Below are 21,052 nucleotides of genomic sequence, written 5' to 3'. Positions count from 1 at the left end.
TAATGATGAGGTATGGAGGGTAAATTTTGTCCTAAAAAAATTCCAAAAATATTACTGAGGCTATTCGTGCTTTTTAAAGTATTATATTTTGTCCAAGAAGAGTAAGGAGCTAGAATTACTTTTTGAAAAATAAATTAGTGAAGGGTAAGGTTGAAATTTTAAACTATGTATGGTAATACATTAACAATGATAGACCTTCACTATCGAGTTCAAAATAGCCCCCCACAACGTCCCACAGCACATCCCCACCGTGTATTGGGAACATCTTCCGATGATAATATCAGAAATGATAATGTCATCAACGAGAGATATTCTCAATACATGGCGGGGATGTGCTGTGGGATGTTGTGGGGGGATGATTTGGTCTCTTCAATGTCTTTGTTACTGAAAAGCCATGGGAAATGAGGTATTTACACTTTTTTTTTTCAAAGCTATAAGAAAGGCCTTTGTTAGGGTCAAAGCACAAAGGTGGTTTATTTATAGAATTGTTTTAAGAGGATGCTTCTTTATAATTTTACCTAGAAATAACATAATAATAATAATAATAATCCAATAAAAGTTAAGACATTCTTTTTCAAAAAAAAATCATTAAGATACAAAAAAATACAATTTTATCTAGAGAATAGGAAATTGACCACTCTCACTAAAACACAACTTAGATTGTAATTGGATAAAGTAGACAAAACCCCAAAAAATAATACTCGAATTGAAATTAGATGAACACCACTTAATTGAAAATGCTCCATTTTCAAATTTGCTTATAAATAAACACCGACCCTAACTAGTTTATACCAATGTTTTAAAAAATAACTCGGAATCGGAACCATTTTGGCCACCAGTTTTTGGATCAACAATTTGACTATCCGATCCAAATGAATGGCCTGTTTTGATAAAATAAATTAAAATTTTTAAAAATAGCAAAAAGCCGTTAAACATGTTGATGGTTTCATCACCCAATTCAACTATTTTTAGGCCGAACAGTCCAACCGTCCATCAACGACGGTTCAAAAACCATAATTTAAGGTAAAACAGAAATAATTGCTCGAACGATTTCTAGGCCGAACAGTCCCACCGTCCATCAACGGCGGTTTCGAAAACCATGATTTATACTTATCTATATTAAATGAGTGATGACACCTATGATCTTGCATTTAGAATTTTGCCGAAGTAGATCTTTCTCTCCCTGGTCCCAGCAGATGTCATTGAAAATTTGAGGTTTACGGTGCTTCATGCTTAATAGCTCTTTAAACTTAAATAGCCACGTGACATGCAAATTCCAATTCCAAAGCTGGATTTGACCTCGTACCTACAACAGATGCCTATCCACGGCCATACCGTTAATCGACTTTTGGATTTTCAATTTTGGCCTAACATAGTCATAGGGCCCACACGTCTCTTTTAGCAACCGTGGGCAAACTGGCAATCAACTCTTGTTGCGCCCATCGACAATAGGAACGCAAGCAGGCCTAACATGGTCATAGGGCCTAACATAGTCATGGTTGGGCATTGGCAATAGTTTTTGACTTTACTCGCAGTGACACGAGAGTCAACAGATCTGCATCGAGTCTACGTATGCATTGTCATACCTAGTGGGCCCCTTTTAATATAACTAGCCACGTGGCATGTGAGTGTACGTAACTTTCAAAAGCTGAGTTCTCTTGAATGTATTAATATTGGGAGTGAATGAATAATCCTTTCCGGAGGAGAGATGGAACGCACTAATTGAGGTGGTGGGCTCCCTCCCTGCGAAGTAATAAAAGAGCCGATTGGCCACGGCCAACAAACCCAAGTTTGGTATCACGAAGAGTCACAGATTCCGTACATCAATACATACATTCGGCGCTTCTCTCTCTATTTCTCCTCCCCCCTCTCTCTGCACATCACGCGCTATACGCGGTTTTGTGGACGAGCGGTCTTCCTCGCCCGGATCTCCGTACATCGGGACGGGAGGCGTTCAGAGAGGAAGAAGAGGAGAGAGAACGAGAGACGCAGGAAAAAAACGAACAAATTCAGTAACGTTAAGTAGTCTCTCATTCTTTCTTCTATTGTGATCGGGGCGACGACCTGTTTACTCACCTCCATCTTCTCCTATTCTTCCTCTGTAAGTTCGCGTTCTTCCCTGATATCTAATATCTAGGGTTTTCCCTTTTTTTCCCCTTTTTTGGGGGTTTATTTGGAGTTTTATAGTAGATCTGAGCTGTAAAGTCTACCTTATTTCTGTTCCCTTTGTTCTGATTTTTGTTTTGATCTAATTGTGTTAGCTTATTAACTGCTGATTGGTTTGGTGAAGTTTGATGCTTGGAATCTTGAATTTCTTCTGTGGATGGACAGTGGATTTTTTTTTCGGATGGTTGTGTGGGAAATATTCGTTTGTTTCTATGATAGCTGTGGGAGATCCATTAATCTTGTTTGAAGCGCAAAGTATTTTCCTTTTTCTTTAATTCTTTTACTCATGAAAAAACGAGTTATTTCATTATAATTTGATTTTAATGTTTTCAACTGCAGTCCCTAATTGATCTTCTAAATTTTGCACTTAGGTGGACATGAAGCTCGTTTTTTTTTTTTTTCTTCTTTTCTTTATTCGGCGGGGAGCAAGTGGACTGTTGACTTGAACCTCGCAGATGATAGTTTTTGGTTATACTAATCAAGAAAAAAGTTGACTTTTGGGTTTTTATAATGGTTTGGATGAAATTGGAACCCTAGCGTTTCGATCTTGGAAGAAGCTATGTTGTATCACTAATCATTAAATTCGTAATAGAAATAAGGGAATTGGGTTGTTGAATCATCGCTACATGAGTAAGTTTTCATCCACAGAAGATATCGTGAACAGAAAAAAGCATAAAGATGTTTTTTTTTTTTTGCTGTGTTTCTTTAGTATTATAATTGAATTCTTACAAGAAACAAAATGTTAAGAGTTTGTTAGCCTAAAGTGAAATTACTGGCCAAAGAACTGCAGAATATGGATGTTAAGAGGATGACAACCCCTTTTTCTAACGATGAAGTGGCGATGTTGCTATCATATTCTTGATCAACTAAATTTACACATTTATGTGCTACAAGTTGTTAGTTTTACACAGATATTGTGAAAGAAGATGCTCTAAATCCGGATTAGTGCATCAAGAGCTCCTCTTATCTGAATTTATGCTCATTTAGTGATATAACATCACTAAATGACTCTCAGTGCTAAATTATAATTTTTTTCTAAGGGTTCTATCCCTGATCCTTTACATTCACATTTTTTTGGGAGACTCCATGCATAATTTTGACAATTGAGTGAATCAAGAGTCTTTATACTATGCACTGGAGAGATCTTTCTATAGTCATTAGCAGTGTTATCTTTGAAATTTGAAAGTACTATTGTGTATGAGCGTACAGCTTTGTATATGTCACTCTTTAGATAACCCAAATCCACCTCTTTTCCTTGCAAAACAATTTACTTGCTGTTTTTGCTTTGAGGTAGAGTGGTTAAAAAGATACGATAATGGAGTTCATGAGGGAAACGAAGTTTTATATTATTTTGTCTTATCTTGCAAAACAATTTACTCAAATCCACCTCTTTTCCTTGCAAAACAATTTACTCGCCCAATACGCCTCATCGATATTTTGAACCTTGGTTGTGAAAAGGAGTCTGTGATCTCTATCCTTGTATTTCTTAAATGTGGTATTCAAACTCATTTTATTCATACCTGATGTCTAGGGGTTTGGTAAGGTGATACAATGGGAGAATTGTGTGATGGTTGTGGAGACCATTTCATTATCAGTTGTGGACTAGCTTGTTATCTTTATGTTTATGAACCCTTAACTAATTGAAAATCCTTACAAAACTCTAAGATAATATTAATTGTTGGCTGTATTTGCCCATTGTATTACATAGAGAAATAAAACTACCTTCGGGGGATATGTTAGACAACATACTACTTTTCCTTGTAATAGGGGGGCTTTACTTTTCCCGTGTTTTTCTAATTCAATGCTGCTTTTGCCTCTGAAACCCATTAATATTAAGGTTTTACATTTCTTTCTTTATGACTGAATTGGTGCAGGACTCCAGGTATTGCCTAGACAGGAGGTCGAGATAAACCATGGTTCTTGACAGCTTATCTTCTCCACACAGGAGGTCCCAAAACCCATTTTCCTCATCATCATTGAGAAAGCAGATCCAGGCCCGTGAAGAGTTGGGTAACTGTTCAACTCTTCTCCAGCGGCACCGCTTTCTGCTCACGATGCTTGTGCTCCTTGCGTTCCTCTGCACAGTGTATCTCTACTTTGCTGTCACCCTAGGCACCCCGGAAACATGTTCAGGCTTGTCTGGAACAAAGAAGGCTCTGTGCAAGTTGGAGGAGGCAAAAGCTTCTGTAGCCAAAGGAAAATTAAAATTCTTCTAACAGAGCGTCTTCCAGTCCAGCTCAAAATAATATTTTGTTTGTTATGTGATTATTTTGGGTTGTTCACAAGCTCTGGATGCCCCTTGGTCTTTACTTACACATCAATTATACCATGAATTTTTCTATTCTCACTTTTCCCTGTTTTCAGTGGATGATGGGCTGGAATATTGTTTTCTCAATGGTTATTTACTATGAAATTGTAGTAAATCTCTGGCATCGGTGAAACATTTCTGTTTTTCTTCTTCCAAATATGATGCTAATTCCTCAAGCTAAATGAGCAATCTGTTGTGGGTTTATTCCACCATATCCAACAATGAATTGATCCTCAATCCTCATGTCTACTTGCCAATACAATTTTCATTGTGGGGTTGGTAAAACCATGTATGCAGTTACAAAAGGCAACTCGCTTACTCGCTTCGCTTGGGATTGCTCCTTTCCAAGGTATAGAACCAAAGGAAATGCCAACAGATAAAAGATTTTGAAACTTAAACTTTGTAAGGTGCTGTGGTGTAGTCGGTTATCACGTCAGTCTTACACAGGTCCCCAGTTCGAACCTGGGCGGTACCACTTTTTTAATGGAAATCTGATTTCTAATGTCTACATTACGTTGTTCAACAATTATATTATTACTACAACAAATGTTAAGACTTAACAAATGGGCTACAAAATTATAAGGTCTAAATATAATTAATTAATGGGAAAATGACTCTGAGCCCCTTTGAAGAAAAGAAAACCCCTTCACACCTGTATCAAGAAAATACAGCCATGGAAGCCCAATGGAAAAATCAAAATATCACTGCAACCCCCCTCAATTTGTTAGACGTGATATACGTCAGCCATCTCCTAATTTATTTATGAAAATACCCATACCGCTAACTCTCAAGTTAGCATTCATTAAATGTTATGACAAAAGCGCCCTATTAATAGTTGGTGTTTTTCAACACCACTTACATCTCCTCAACATCAGTCCTGGAGGCCGTTCGAGGGCGAGAACTAGAGCAGTATTTTGAAGAGAACCTTTGAGAGGAGAGCTTGTGAACGGGAATGGAGGGAGTATTTTATCAGCGATTCCAAATAAAGATTAGAGAGATGAAGGACGACTACCTCAAATTCGAGCCCTGAGAGATGGACGCAAGCATGATGAATGCCCTTTGCCACATCATTCTTGCAGAGATCCCGACCATTGCATTTGTTCTCAATGATGAGTTCATCAGTCACCACCTTGGCCTCATCCTCGACGGCCAGTGTGAGTATTGCTCTATCAAGTTCCACCTCAAAGTCCGCTACCACTCCGGCTATACCCTTGGTGTTATCAGCTACGACCTCAAAATCTCCAACCCTTCCGTCGTCCTTACCAATGTCGCCCAATATGTAGAGTCTGGTGGTTACAACGCTTTTGAGCAGAGGGGTATACTTATGGTGAAATTGCGTCGTGGACAAGAGCTAAGAGTGAGGTGAGAGTGATAGTTGGGAAGGGGATAGGAAAAGACCATGCAAAGTGGTCGCCTGCACCCAATGTGACTTTTCATGTATGAACCAAATATTCATATTAGTGAAGATTTGATGGGATCACTAACACTTTAACATAAAAGAGATTGGATTGGGAGTAGCCCAACAAGGCTTTTGACATTGATCCCAATACTCATAAGGTTGTAAAGGTTGATCTTGAGGCATACACTTACGATGATGAGGGAATAACGAAAGTAAAGCACAATAGGGAAGCTAGGACTTGTTGAGATATATGCTAAAGAAGATAGTTTCATTTTCACTGTTGAATCTATTGGCGCCATTAAAGCTTTACAGATGGTGATCAATGCAATAGAAGTGATTAAACAAAGGGGTTTCTTCAGCCAGCTCTCCCTCAAAAATCAAAATTTCAATTGGAGGCGTACAGAAATCGAATCCCATGCCAGCCCCAGCCAACAAATTCAAAATTTGTTATGGCTCCTCCCCTCCCCCCACGTCAGCATAAGTTTAAGTATTATACCCCTTATACCCCTCTATGAAACATTAATCATCTTCCCCATTTCGAATTTACAACGTCTTCCTCATTTTGAAACTTTTAAGAGTCATTTAATCACCTGAGTTTTTCATCTCTCATCACCGGAGCTTCCTCATTTCAAAATTTCAAAGAGCTGATTCATCACCGAAGCTTCCCAATTTTGAAAATTTTCAGAGTCGTTTCATTGCCGGAGCTTTATCTCTCTTCATCTCTACTTGTGTTCCCCATTTCAAAATTTCTCAGAGCCATTTCTCTATCAGTGTTCGCCGTTTCATCATCGGATCTTCATCTCTCATCATCAGATCTTCATCTCTTACTCATCACTAGAGCTTCATCTTGTCGTTTCATCAACGGAGCTTCATCTCTACTTGTGTTCGCCATTTCATTAATGGGGCTTCATCTCTACTTGTGTTTGTTGTTTTATCATCGGTCTTGCTTATTTAAGACGTTGAAACATTCTCAGATCCCCCTGTGTTCACCGATCACCGACCATGGACGACGCTCAACGTTCACCATTCAGAGGAAGCTAGAGCATCGGTCTACTGTTCACCATCCATTTATGGCACCTTTTGTTAACCATTGACAGGATGCTCAAAGCTGGTTTTAGCGATCGTTGGAGGGTTTCTCAAGCCCTTGCATTCAACCACTGTGGAGGTGGTTCCCTCGTGTTTTCGGCACGACCCCTGTGTTTTCGGTTCATTTCGGTTTGGCCACTCATACATTTGTTGACATAGCTCGACCACAGACAATTTATTTTGTTACATTTTTTCCTTTATTGATTACCATAAGGACCTTTGTAAATGAATATTTGAATGTTGCTTAGTTTAGTGCTAATGAAAATGAAGTGTTTAATGTTGATTAAGATATGGATGCCATTATTGTGGGTTATTGAACATTTGTAGGTATGAATAGCCAATGGAGTGTTGGGAATCAATCTCTGAGTAGTTTGCAATATGATACTAAGTATTGCTATTGCAAACGGAAATGCATCATTCGAATTTCAACAACTTGGAATAGCCCGTAGAATTTGTTTTATATTTAATGATTAAAATCCGATGTAATATTTTTAGTGGGATGATATTATTTGTTAGCATTGATATAAGGCATGTATATTGCTAATGACATGTGTTGCACTTGTAGGAGCAGGTGCTGAATAGCCCAACGACTGAAAGCGATTCTATTGGCGGTTGCAAATTTTTTGAGTGGGCGATTCCTCAAGGTTGATCGGATGACGTTACATCAGGAAATAGTCATGGTGATGTTTTGGAACGCCTTAAAAATGTGGAGAGAGCATTCGATGTTTGCATAAGGCAGATTGAGTCTATGAAATCAGTCCATGAGTTAGCTACTGAAGGGATGGCTACAGTTAGGCAACTTATTTTTCTTCTTTTTGTTATTATTCTCCTTGCATTGGTCTTTTGGAAATAGTTTATCATTATTGATGAATAGGGTTTGGCTGGGAAAAATTGTGATTTTGCAATTTTGACCATTAAAGACTGTTATGAGGGTTTCAACAATTAGATGGGAACCTTCTTCTTTGAATGGATGTGTTTAATGGATATCGGTGTTTGTTTGGGCACCTAAAACCTATAGACAAGGTTAGGCTAGTAAAAAATGTAATTTCATAGTTTTGACTATTAATGACTATTGTGGGGGTTCTATTGGTCGAATGGGCACCATCTTTTACGTGTAGATGTGAAAATCCATATAGGGCGGAGTATGTATTAGCACCTGATCATGCCAAATAGGCTCGAGGTGGCCAAACCTATGATTTTAAAGTTTCAACTGTTAAGGACTGTTATGGGTGTTATGGTTCCAAATGGACATTGTCTTTTACCTATAGGTGAAACAAATCACTTGTGAATTAGGGCCCACTTGTGAAACGCTTCGGTGCCAATCATCACCAAAGACAAACTTTTCTTCTATATCTAATGTTGCCTTAAGTGATCAAACCAATCATCCTCCACGCATGTGTGCACCCAATTTACCGGACTGATCATTAGCGTCTTCAGTTTCCTCAGACAACCTGACTACATTCGATTTCTGTATAATCACTTCGATTGCATTGATTACCATCTATAAAGCTTTAATGCACCAATAGATTTAACCAATGTTTTCAACCCGTAGTTGACCTGGACAATTGAACCGTTACCCAGCCAAGATTCTGGGTCTAGTTCAGTCAGGACCCATCAGATGGTCAAAAACGGTTGACTTGGCCAAGAATTGTTTAACCTGACCGGTTTGTTCGTTGACCCATTTGTCCTAGTCACCGGGTTGCACACTCAATGTATGCAAACTTTCAAAGGCCATAACTTTGCACTTCGATATTCGATTGGGGTGATTTTTTTTTTTTTTTGGGTAAGCACTGCTATTTCCATTTAAAAAAAACTTTTTTAGCTTCAAATTGTAATTTTTAATATTTTTATAAAAAAGAATTAAAAAACATAAATTAAATATAAATATATATAACATATCTAAAATATATTTACACATTATTTGTTAATAAAATATATATTTATACACATACACACACACACACACACACACACACACATATATATATATATATGATGATGATGATGTGGCACGTCTGAACCATTAGAACCGGTGACCCACTTTGAAAACATTAGATTTAACAGTGAAAATGCAACTATTTTCTTTACCATATATCTTAAAATTCCTCACTTCCCCCATTGCTTCTGCTTTCATTATCACCTCATCATGGTCAGTGTATGCTTCTATAGGGTCAACCAGTACACTTGTTGGGCTGCTCTCGACCCAACCTCTTTTCCTATCTCCTTTCTAGCTACCATTCTCACCTCAGCTCTTGCTCACGACGCAATTTCACGATTAGTATACCCCTCTGCTCAGAAGCGTTGTAACCACTAGGCTCTACATACTAACTGGGCGACATCGACAGGGATGACGAAAGGGTCGGAGTGACAGTGGACTTTGAGGTGGAACTTGACGGAGCAATACTCGCACTGTCCATCGGGGATGAGGCCAAGGTGGTGAACGATGAACTCATCGTTGAAAACAATGGAGTTGGCCTCAATTTTGATGAGGTCAATTGCAATAGTCAGTACCTTTGCAAGCATGATGTGGCCAAGGGCGTTTGCCATGCTTGTGTCTGTCTCTTGGAGCTCGAATTCAAGGTAAGATACTCCCTCCACTCTCATTTACAAGCTCTTTCTCTAGAAGGTTCTGTTCAAAATTTTGCTCTAAGCCTCTAACTCTCCTGAGTTGAACCGCTGAAGAGATATAGGTGGCATTCAAAAACACTAACTATTAATGGGGTTAGTTCTGTCATCAAAACATTCAAGGAATGGATGTGGATTATGTCTTGAGAACAGTGAGGATTTAGCCATGGTTTCATTATTTAGTTTTACATAGCCCATATTCATATCACCTATCTTTGGGTATTTTCGTCGAAGAATTGTGAAATGGCTAACGTATATCATGCCTGCCGAATGGACGGGGCTTGTGGTGGTATTTTGATTTTTTCGTTAGGCTTCAGTGGCTGGGTTTTCTTGATACAATTGTTAGGGGGTTTTCTTTTCTTGAGGGGGGGGGGGGACCAAGGTCATTTTCCCTTAATTATTATTGTTTTGATAGATTCTATTTATTTGTGTTGTTACCACTTGCCAAGTGTGTCATTTCAATATTCAAAAGTTTGAAACCAGACATCGATGAGAGAGAGAGAGAAAGAATGATGAAGTTACCGACTAATCAAGCAAAAGAGTTTGTGATGGTAATGCCAACAACTGAAAAATAGCTTAGTTGTAAAGCCTACAAGCACTCAAATCGTAAAAGGTAAATTAAAGATTAAAGTTGTAACAAACTGACAATTAACTAAGCGAGGCATGAGAAAACACCCGTTGAAGTAATAAAGATCATTTTTTATGAGGTCCATTCGTGCGATTCAATCATGACCCGCCAAATGTTTTTGAAACAAAATACTCAAGAAATTCACCAATGCTTAGCCAACCAACCCGACCAACTAGTTCGTTTGGACATCTTCAGTGCCCTTAGATCCAGATAAAAACAATCACCAAAAGGTTTAGGTCAGGCTTTGGAATTATTTATCCAGGTAAATGCATTTACCCATGTTCTTTTATTTCCTAGATAAACAATATAATGACCGTTTTAGTCATAAAAAGCCATTATTAAAAGGGGCATTTTTATTCTATTCAAGTGTTGGCAACTTTCCCCTACATGGGAAAGTTATTTACTCACTTGGGAAATGGTCGGGCAAGTGATACTCAGGAAAATAAACTTCTTAGTCCCCACACAATTCTGAAAAAAGAACATGGGCTTCTTGGTTCACAATCCCATTGATCAACTTTTCCCCTCTCATAATCCAAAAAACGAACGCCCCTAGTAGAATTAAGATTGCTCAATAAGCATGGCATCGCTATAAATAGGCAAAGCATCCATAAAAAATATACATATGTTATACATCTCTTCGTGTTGTCACCTCATCATTTGCTTTTTTCATCAATCGACTTCCTCAGCTTGGTCCAATGATCCCTTGTTCATTGGAAAGTTCTTCCTCGAACATACACCTTGAGGCTACTCTCCCCCTCTTGTAGGTGCTTTATTAGGTTAGTTAAACCAACCTCCTTGGCTTATTGGTTCTCTAGTTAACCTTATCACAAAGAACCTACAATTATACAAGTTTGATGTCATGCCTCTATATTTAGAGGGATGTTAGGTGACCATCTCAACTATTAGGGTGTCGTTTGGTATCATTGCCATTTCTACAAGTAACATCTAGGGTGGGTCAATACAAATTTGTGAGAGGATACCTTTTTACCATATTTTTTTTGAATTATAATACAAATTGCCATTTTTACTTGCAATGCCAAATTTGGTCTCTGGTCACAAATTGCCAATGATTAATACCATGTATATATTTTATTAGTTGAAGTGATTATCTTATGTGATATGACATTTTCACCAACTCTATTACAAATAGAAGTAGTAATAATACCAATGAATTTTGTTCCCAATGTGTAGCTATAGTGTGCCAGTAAATCAGAATTAGATTTTTGCATGTCCTAAAGCCAATGAATTTTGTTCCTAACATTTGGTATATGTGCAAAAAGAGTGGCTTCCTTGTATCCCATTTTGATGAAATTCATTGGTCACAAATTGTTAGGCCCCAAAAACACAATCTTATTGCTTGTAGTTAACTACTTCACATATAAATTTGTTAGTAGTCGACTACCCCTTCAATAGAATATAGAATATCAACAACAATAAGCTAAAAATAATAGGGAAACATCTAAACAACAAAAGATCAACACACAACACCAATTTTAATGGGAAAAACCTTTCTGATGTGAAGAGGAAAAACCTAAGGGCACTAACTTAAAAATATCCACTATGACAACAATAATGAGATTACAATGTATTCCTCTCTAGCAACAATAAGAGGATGATATTATCAAGAGAAACCCTCTTGGTTCAACTCAAATCTTCACAGAAAAAGGTGGTTTACAACAGTAAAACAAGAATAATCTTCTCACATATAAGAGAGAACAAACACTCTTGAGAAACTTTTTTGGAGATGAATGATAACAAAATCATTGCTGTGGAAATTGTATTTACAACAACTTTTTCTTGTTTGAAACCTTTCAAAAAAACCCTAGTCTCAAGAGCCCAAAATTCAGCCAAAAAATGAACATGAACATGTTGGATGATAGAATGAGGGTATTTACTTAACCCATTTTTTCCTTGTGTTTTCTTAAAGTGAGTGGGCTCCACCTTATAAGAAGGGAGCCCAACAATTAATCTTCCCCTCTTGACCAATGAAGAGGGCTTGTACCATTCCCAAACCTATAATGTTCTACAATATTCAAACTTCTTTTTCAATAGGGTTTTGGTCATCATGTCCATTCCATTATTGTCGATGTGAATTTTCTCAAGTTGCACTTCATTTTCTTCAAGAATATTCTGAATCTAGTGATGCCTCACATTAATGTCTTTGGACTTGGAATGAAAGCTTAGATTTCACATAGGTGAATGACACTCCGACTATCAAAATGGAGTTTAACCCTTTCTTGTTTCATATGAAGTTCATTAGAAAACCCCTTCGTCCACTATATATCCTTAGAACTCTATGACAACTATATATTCATCTTCTGTAGTTGAAAAAACTACACACTTTTGCAAGTTTAACATTACTCCCCCAATAAAAGAGAATAAAAAAAATCCTGATGTAGACTTTCTGAAGTTAATGTGACCTGCTATACCAACATCTATAGAACTTTCAAGCATAGGTTTACCACCACTAAAACACAAACATACCTTAGAGGTGCCTTTCAGATACTTGAGGATCCGCTTCATTGCTAGCCAATGCTCTTTTCCTGGATTGGCAATAAATTTACTAACCACACCAATTGCATGTGCTATGTCTAGTCTAGTACAAACCATTGCATACATAACACTTCCTATACAATTGGATTGACAATAAATCTCCTATTTCTTTTTCATTCTTTGGGCTTTGATCACTATACAACTTGAAATGACTTGCCAATGGAGTACTAAGTAGTTTTGCCTTGTCCATACAAAATATTTCAAGCACTTTTTCTACGTAGCTTTCTTGTGACAACCATAATTTCTTGGATTTCCTATCACGTGAGATTTTTTTCTCAAGATTTGTTGAGCTAGACCTGAGTCCTTCATGGAGAAAGAATTGCTTAACTTCTTTTTTAACATATCAATTTTTATACTATCTTGCCCAATAAACAACAGGTCATCAACATAAATCAGAAGAATGATAAACTCATCACTAGAAAAATACTAAGTGAACACACAATGATGTGAATCTATTTTACCATACCCATGTTCCATCATAAATTATTCAAATTTTTGGTCTTCCTTAATTTGCAAACCATGTGTCTTTTCCTTTGACTACAAATCCTTCCAATTGCTTCGTATAGATATTTTCTCTAAATCACCATAGAGAAAAGTTGTCTTGACATTTAATTGCTCAACCTCCAAATCCATGTTTGTAGCCAAACCCAATGCAATACGTATTGATGACATTTTTACCACTAGAGAGAAATTTTTATCAAAATCAACACCCTTTTTCTGTTCAAATCCTTTCATAATCAATCTTGCCTTGTAAATTGATTATGAGCTCTTATCTTCATGATTTAACCTGTACACCCACTTATTCTTGAGTATATTTTTACCTTTACCAATCATAAGTATTGATGCTTATGTAATGAATCAATTTCCTCTTAAATAGCTTTGAACCATTTTTTCTTGTGCTCACTTTTTTGAGCTTCATGATAGCTCTTGGGTTCACTTGCATCTGAAAGCATTATATGCTCATTTGATGGGTATCTTCTCAATGGTTAGCATTCCCTAATTGATCTTCTTAGTTCGATTAGTGGCTCTTGAAGGGGCTGCTCCCCATGTTTATCATCACTGCTGGCATCTTCATTAGGAGCATTCTCATCATTTTTTGAATTCACATTTTATTGTTGCACATTTCCCCCATTATTTTATGCACCAAGGGAGGAGAAATTGGATCCAAGTTCATAAGTTCACCATCATTTGCTTGAGGCATTTCAATTTTCTCAAAGTTTTCAATTGTTTGGTATTTAGGAAAGACCACATCTCTACTTTTGATTATCTTCTTTCCAATTGGATCCCATAACCTATAACCAAACTTTTCATCTGCATAACCTAAGAAAATACATTGCTCGGTTTTGTCATTAAGCTTGGAATGCTCATCCTTGGGTATATGTACAAAAGCCTTACAACCAAATAACCGAGATGATCATATGAAATATCTTTTCTTGTCCATACCCTCTCAGAAACATCATCATTCAAGGGAACTACATGAGACAAATTGATCATGTACACAATTATATGCACAACTTCTCCCCAATAGCATCTTGACGACTTTGCTTGTGACGGTATGCATCTAATTCTCTCTAAAATGGTGTAGTTCTTCTCTCAGCTACACCATTTTGTTGTGGGGTCTTAGGGATTAACTACTCATGCTGAATTCTACGACTTTCACAATAATTTTGAAATGGACCTTCATAGTCACCACCATTGTTAGTACGAATACACTTAAGAGATTACCTGTTTTTCTTTCAACTATAGTATTTTAAACTTTAAAGACATCAAGCGCTTGATCTTTAGATTTCAAAGCATAAGCCCATGCTTTTCTACTAGTATTGTCTATAAAAGTAACAAGGTAAGATGCACCACTAAGAGATTTAACTTTCATAGGCCCACAAACATCAAAATGAATTAATTTTTATAATAAGCTTTCTTTTATGAGGAGAACTTTGAAATGTGACTCTATTTTGTTTACTAGCTAAGCTATGAATGTATGTAATAAAATGCATACCTTTTTATTCTATTTAACAATTTTTTTCTTAGCAGGAATTTGCATTCATTTTTCGCTCATATGACCCAATTGTCTATGCCATAATTCTGTGAAGACTTCCTTCTCTATAGTGTTTATATCACCTTTGCACACACATCCCTGTGTATGATAAAGAGTGTAATACCTCTTGCCTTTTTCTACCACTAAAGACCCCTTGGATAGTCTCCATTTTTTTATTGCCAAATTGGTTATTAAAACTTTCTTCAAGATAAATGTCACCCATCTCCGCAACTCTAGAAGTTCCACTATTTCCCATTCTCACAACATCAAAATCACTTGTACTACAAGAGATAAAATATTCCTTGTGAGGGGTATCATGATAGAAAGCACCTGCATTAATAATCCAATCTGTGTCATGATATGATAAATTAATGCAAGACTCTTTACAACCTGTGAGAACAATGGTATCTCCAATTTTAACTGTAGTGGTGTATTTTTCTTCATTCTTTTCACTTTCTTTCATTTCTTATTGTCTCTTTTGAGTTTCCGACACTCACTCCTGTAATGACTAAGAGATACTACAAGTGTTTCTCAACTTTTTGGCAATGAGCTAAGTAATAATAGAGCTTGAAGTTGATCATCCAACACCAACTTCATTGAAGCTAATTGGCTTACAATGCCTTGTATTTGATTCAAGTGCTTGGTTATAGTGGTGCCTTCCTTGTACTTCAAATTTACAAGCTTTCTAATTAAAAAAGCCTTATTGTTGAAGGTTTTCTTCTCATATAATTCTTCTAACTTGTTCCAAAGTGAAATAATTGAGGTTTCATTTACTACAAGATGATAAACATTGCCATGCAACCATTGTCTATTAAAAGCAACTACTTTTAAGTTAAGGAGTTTCCTGTTCTCATTGGACATATCTTATGGCTTGCCATTATCACCTCTCATAGGTGCATACAAGTATTTAGACAGCAATAAATCATTCATTTTTGGTTTCTAGAGAAACAAATTCCTTTCATTTAAAAAAAAAATTTCTAACCGAACTCCTTTAATGATTTACATAAGAACCAAGAGCTTTGATAGTAGTTTGTTAGGTTTTGAAAACACAATCTTATTGCTTGTAGTTGATTATTTCACGTAGAGATTTCTTAGTAGTTGACTACTATTAGTATAATGTTCCTAGTGGTTGACTACTTGACAAAAAGATTTATTAGTAGTCAACTACCGCTTCAATCGAACACAAAATAACAACAACAATAAGTTAAAAAATAATAGAAAAACAACAAAGCAACAATAGATCAACACACAACACCAATTTTTAATGTGGAAAACCTCTCCGATGTCAAGAGGAAAATCCATAGGGCACTAACTTAGAAAAATTCTCCACTATAATAACAATAATGAGATTACAATGTAATCCTCTTTAGCAATAAGTAGAGGATGATATCATAAACAGAAACGCTCCTAGCTCAGCTCAAATCCTTACTAAAAATGGTGGTTTATAACAATAAAACAAGAATAATCTTCTCACCTAATAAAGGAGAGAATAGATACTCTTAAAAAACCTTCTTGGAGATGAATGATAGCAAAAACCTTGTTGTGGATATGGCCTTTACAATAGCTTCTTTTTGCTAGAATCCTTCTAAAAAATGCCCTAGCCTCAAGAGCCCAAAAGTCACCCAATGAATGAGTGTGTTGGATGATAGAATGAGAGTATTTCCTTATCCCCTTCTTTCCTTGTCTTTTCTTAATGTGAGTGGGCCCTGACTCATAAAGAGGGAACCCAACACATACGACCATCCAATGCTCGGCTTATGTTGATGTATTGATACTACTTGCCTTTTGTAGAGAAGATGAGCCGAATGGCCCATAGACTGTCATTTCATGTTATGTTATGTTTCTCTCTGTTGTGGGCCTAATTCTGGGCCCATACTCTGTAATATTCTGTTTTTTTGTATTTTCTTGCTCACTCAAGGGCCTTTTTGTAATTTGTCAAAGACTAACTTATTAATAAGATGTTTAGAGTGTTAGAGAGGGGTTATGTTCGAACCTCTTACTCTCTAACACTCATTGCCGCCAGCTCTCTCTTCTCTTCCTCTCTTGTTTGTTCATTTTTTGGTTTGCATCTAATCTCAAACAGTTCCATACATCAAGTGGGTTGTTTTTCAACTTGGTATCAGAGCGGGCCATTGCTTGGCGTGTCCCTCATGTGGTTCTAGTTCAGCCAACTACATGAGGAGGTTCTAGGGCTGAAAGTTTACAGTCATCCGCCTGGTTCTTGGAGGTCATTGGAGGGTGCCCAAGTTTCTATACACTTGGAGAAGGGTTCGGTGACCAGGAAGAATCAGAGAGCAAGTTGTTTGGCCTGATTTGAAATCAAAGAAAAGGACTTTCGAAGTTATCTCAGAGAACAAGTGTTCGGCCTGGTTTATAGTTCAAACCAGAGACTCTCTTGCTGTAAGTCTTTTCTCAGTCCTTTGCTGAGTTATTTTTTGTTGTTTGGGAGGACTATTAAAGCATTCAAAGCCCACATACATTCGGCCCACTGTTGTTGGACTATTTTTCTGGGTTGTTTTGGAAATGCTATTCGGCTGATTATTGGACTGCCGAGCTGCTGAAACTGATCTAAAACTAAGTGGCACTAGTCTCATCTTCATCCCAGCCTCTTCTTGGACCTATACTGAACACCTTGAAGTGGTTTCTTCTAGTTAACAGTAGGCTGTTAACTACTGCACATTGAGTGTTCGACGAAAGGCCTCTTAAGGACTGTGGCCCTGTTTTTTTCTCTTTGGGACAACGGCTGTTGAGAACCTGAAATACCTTGTGATTGGAGGTTTGTTGGGTGTCCTTTAAAGGGTGAAACAGTAAAGAAAAAAACTACCACCGAACTGGACTGTCACAGTTATCAAGTCTGAACTAATTCTGTGAGCTAGTTGTTGTTGCCTATTCAGCTCAAACTAAACTCATCAAGACCCCAGTACCTTGAGAAACCTATTAAAAATCCTAATTGGAGCCTTTACATGATGGATTTCTCAAGCCTTGAAAACAAGAATGCTGCTGAATATGGACAGATTTTGGGAACCCCAACTGATTCTATGCTGGCTGTAACTACAGTTAAGCTTGATGGGACCAACTACTTGGCTTGGTCACAATCAGTGAAAATCCACATTTGTAGCAAAGGAAAATGGGGTTTTATTTCTGGGAGCAAGAAAGCTCCTCCAGAGGATGATCCATCTTATGAGAGATGGGCACAAGAAAACTACACAGTGATTGGGTGGCTTGTGAACTCAATGCAGCCACAAATTAGTCAGCATTATCTGTGGATGAACTCGGCTAAAGAAATCTGGGATAGTGTTGTAGAAACTTACTCCCAGAAGTTGAATGTTGCTAGAGCTTACAAACTGAGAAGTGATGTGAAGAATATAAGACAGGGGGAAAAGTCACTTGCAGCATACTTCTCAGCCCTAAAATCTATATGGCAAGAGATTGATTTGATAGAGGCCGTGACATGGGATACCCCTAAGGATGCTGAAACATATAGGAAATTGGTTGAAAGGAATAGGGTCTTTGATTTCTTGACAGGGCTGAATTCTGAATATGACATTACAAAGCAAAACATTTTGTCCAAAGAAGATGTTTCATTGTCTCAAGCATATGCTTTGGTCAGCAGTGAAAAAAACAGGAGGCAAGTGCAAGTTCAAGGGGTCAGTATCAATGATCATTTTACAAATATGGGAATCAAACCCAAAGGGGTTACAGAAGCCCCCACTGGCACAGGAAAGAAGGAGGTGGTGTATGAATATTGCAAGAAGCCGAAACACACTAAGGACAAGTGCTGGAAATTGCATCCCAGTCTTGTCCCTATCCGATTCCAGAAGAAGAATGACAGTAGAAAGACAGGAAGTGCACATACAGCCACAAGTACAGATACAGAGTTTGAGTCTGCAAGTGCACAATTGGCAGCCATGAAAGCTGATTATGAGAAGTTTGGAAGGATGATCAGCCAGCTTGAAGGTGTAACTTCATCATCCAACCCTTCTATAAAGTCCAGCCACCTCTGCATTTGCTCACTCAGGTATAAGGGCTTCTGCTAACCATGCATCTACCTCAGGTAATCCCAAGAGCCCTTGGATCATTGACTCAGGTGCTTCTGATCACATGACCAACCTTTCCACTTTGTTTGTGTCATATGATTTGCTTCCTGGTCGTGACAAAATCACCTTAGCTGATGGTTCTCTTGCCCCCATTTCTGGCAAGGGAACTGTCAAGCCTACAGACTCTTTACTTTTATCTTCCACTCTTCATGTACCTAAGTTAAATACCAACTTGTTATCTGTAAGTAGCTTGACCAAGTCATTGAATTGTAACAAGTCCTTGGAGCAAGATATTCTCTGGGCCTTTGGAAGGACTAATAACAGGTGGGACGGCAACAATGTAACAAACGGATTTTCTTTAGCCAATCCTTGGAAAGGTATTATGCAAGTCCTTCTTCTCTTTTCCCTCTTAGTAAGAGTTAGAATTGGAATTGTAACCATATCAGATTTTGGACTGATACTTGGTGGGGTCATCAACCTCTGTCTGTTACCTCTCCTAATATTTTCAGCCTATCCTTGGACAAAGACATTCTAGTTTGTGATGTCCTAGTTAGAGATAACCAAGGTGTGTCCTTTAATTTCAACTTCCGTAGAGCTCTGACTGACATTGAAGCCCAAGAAGTCTCCTCCCTTGTCCTCTCATTAAATGAAGTCTTTCTCTCTTCTCACCTCCCTGATAAATGTATCTGCTCTTTATCTCCCAATGGCATTTTCTCCACTAAATCCTTTTTCACCCACCTTACTTTGGGAGCCTTTCCTGCCTTCTTGGTCAACAGAATTTGGCCTTGTGTGGTACCTCTCAAAGTCTCATCTTTTATTTGGGAGGCGGTCTGAATCTTATTCTCTCTCTCCTCAACAGATTAGAAGATTTGGATCTTATTCTCTCTCTCCTCACATTTGTGTCAGGTGCATGAATGATGGTGAATCGACTAGTCACTTTCTAATTAATTGTGAGGTGGCTCACTCTCTTTGGCAATTCTTCCTTGACTTGGTGTTTGGTTCTAGTTTCTATTGGGCTCCTCCCAGTAGTGTTGCAAATTTCTTTAATCAGTGGCCTTCTTGTAATATGGGTTCTAGAGGTAAAATCTTTTGGAGAGCCTTAACTCATGCTGTTATGTGGTGTATTTGGGATGAATAAAACAAGAGAATTTTGACAAGAAGTTTGCTAGGACGGAAGCCATTAGAGAAAGAATTTTTTCTTGCATTTTTCTTGGCTCCTCTGCTCTGGTTAGTTCAAAGGTTTCAGATATGCTGATCTTGAAAGGGGTTTAATAGAGATTATACATTCCTCACACATTGACAATCAGCCTGGACATTCCAGCACTCCCAGGCCAGATCTAGGTTATTTACTAAGGGTTGATGGCAGTTGTAGATCATCTTCTTGCCAGCCTCTGGCAGCTGGCATCAGGGGAGTTATTCTAAACAGAGAGGGCTCTGTGATTTGGGTTTACAGTGGCCCAGTTGGTACTGTATATGCTTCTGAACATGAAATCAGAGCATTGGTAATAGGTCTGAGAATTGTTAGATCTCTGTAGCTTAACTCTGTTCTCATTGAGGGGGGATTCTAGGAATGTTATTAATTGGGCCTCCCACCCAGAAAAGGGCCCTTGGAGGCTGGGTTATTTCCTCAATGAGATTATGAAGTAACTTCTCTGCATTGCGGCTTTAGATGGATTCCAAGGGAGCTGAACTCAATTGTGGATCTTTTGGCTAAATGTGGGGTGGATAGGAATTTTTTGTATAGAGCAAATACTTTGCCCCCTTAAGTGGGGAGATATTTTAGTTGTGAGGATTTGATGATTTTGTTTGTAAATCCTCTCATGTACATCCCCCTCCCCCCCTTTTGAATATAATAGTTACCTTTTCTAAAAAACAGGAGGCAACTCTTTGACTGAGCATTGTGCTTAAAAGGAGTTCATTAGGGGCTTAGACTTGTTACTCTTTTTACATATTAGATATTGGGGAGAAAATTATGCATGATTCCTTTTGTGTTTAGCCATTGTGTTTCACCTATACTTGTATGGTTCTTGTCTTTTGTTCTCACTTTTGTAAATATTAGCCAGCACTATGACCATTCTGATAATAAGGATTCATTGTTATGTTCTACTGTCACTAAAAGCTATTTCACTGTACATCTGTTTAACAGCACTACTGAGATTACCTTCTACATGTTTGCAACAAAAGTCTGTGCAATTATTAGCACTCGTTTATAGAT

At 37.7% G+C, this 21,052-nt stretch overlaps 1 protein-coding gene and 2 pseudogenes across 1 annotated transcript; 2 read left to right on the top strand and 1 right to left on the bottom strand.

Annotated features, from left to right (window-relative positions):
- Positions 1 to 1,958: 1,958 nt before the first annotated feature.
- LOC148843552 (ephrin-A3 protein) lies at positions 1,959 to 4,589 on the top strand. Its single transcript, XM_088958038.1, has 2 exons — positions 1,959 to 2,101; positions 4,041 to 4,589. The coding sequence occupies exon 2, from the start codon at positions 4,080 to 4,082 to the stop codon at positions 4,380 to 4,382; it is 303 nt and encodes a 100-aa protein (XP_088814164.1). The 5' UTR covers positions 1,959 to 2,101; positions 4,041 to 4,079; the 3' UTR covers positions 4,383 to 4,589.
- Positions 4,590 to 5,109: 520 nt separating this feature from the next.
- Positions 5,110 to 6,467, top strand: LOC148843551 (DNA-directed RNA polymerases II, IV and V subunit 3 pseudogene; annotated as a pseudogene).
- Positions 6,468 to 8,340: 1,873 nt separating this feature from the next.
- Positions 8,341 to 9,563, bottom strand: LOC148843550 (DNA-directed RNA polymerases II, IV and V subunit 3 pseudogene; annotated as a pseudogene).
- Positions 9,564 to 21,052: the final 11,489 nt, after the last annotated feature.

This window comes from Nelumbo lutea, chromosome 8 (assembly GCF_056320005.1).
Source record: "Nelumbo lutea isolate HS-2025 chromosome 8, American lotus-T2T, whole genome shotgun sequence".
In the NCBI taxonomy this organism is placed as follows: domain Eukaryota; kingdom Viridiplantae; phylum Streptophyta; class Magnoliopsida; order Proteales; family Nelumbonaceae; genus Nelumbo; species Nelumbo lutea.
This window is presented reverse-complemented; position numbering and strand designations above follow the sequence as displayed.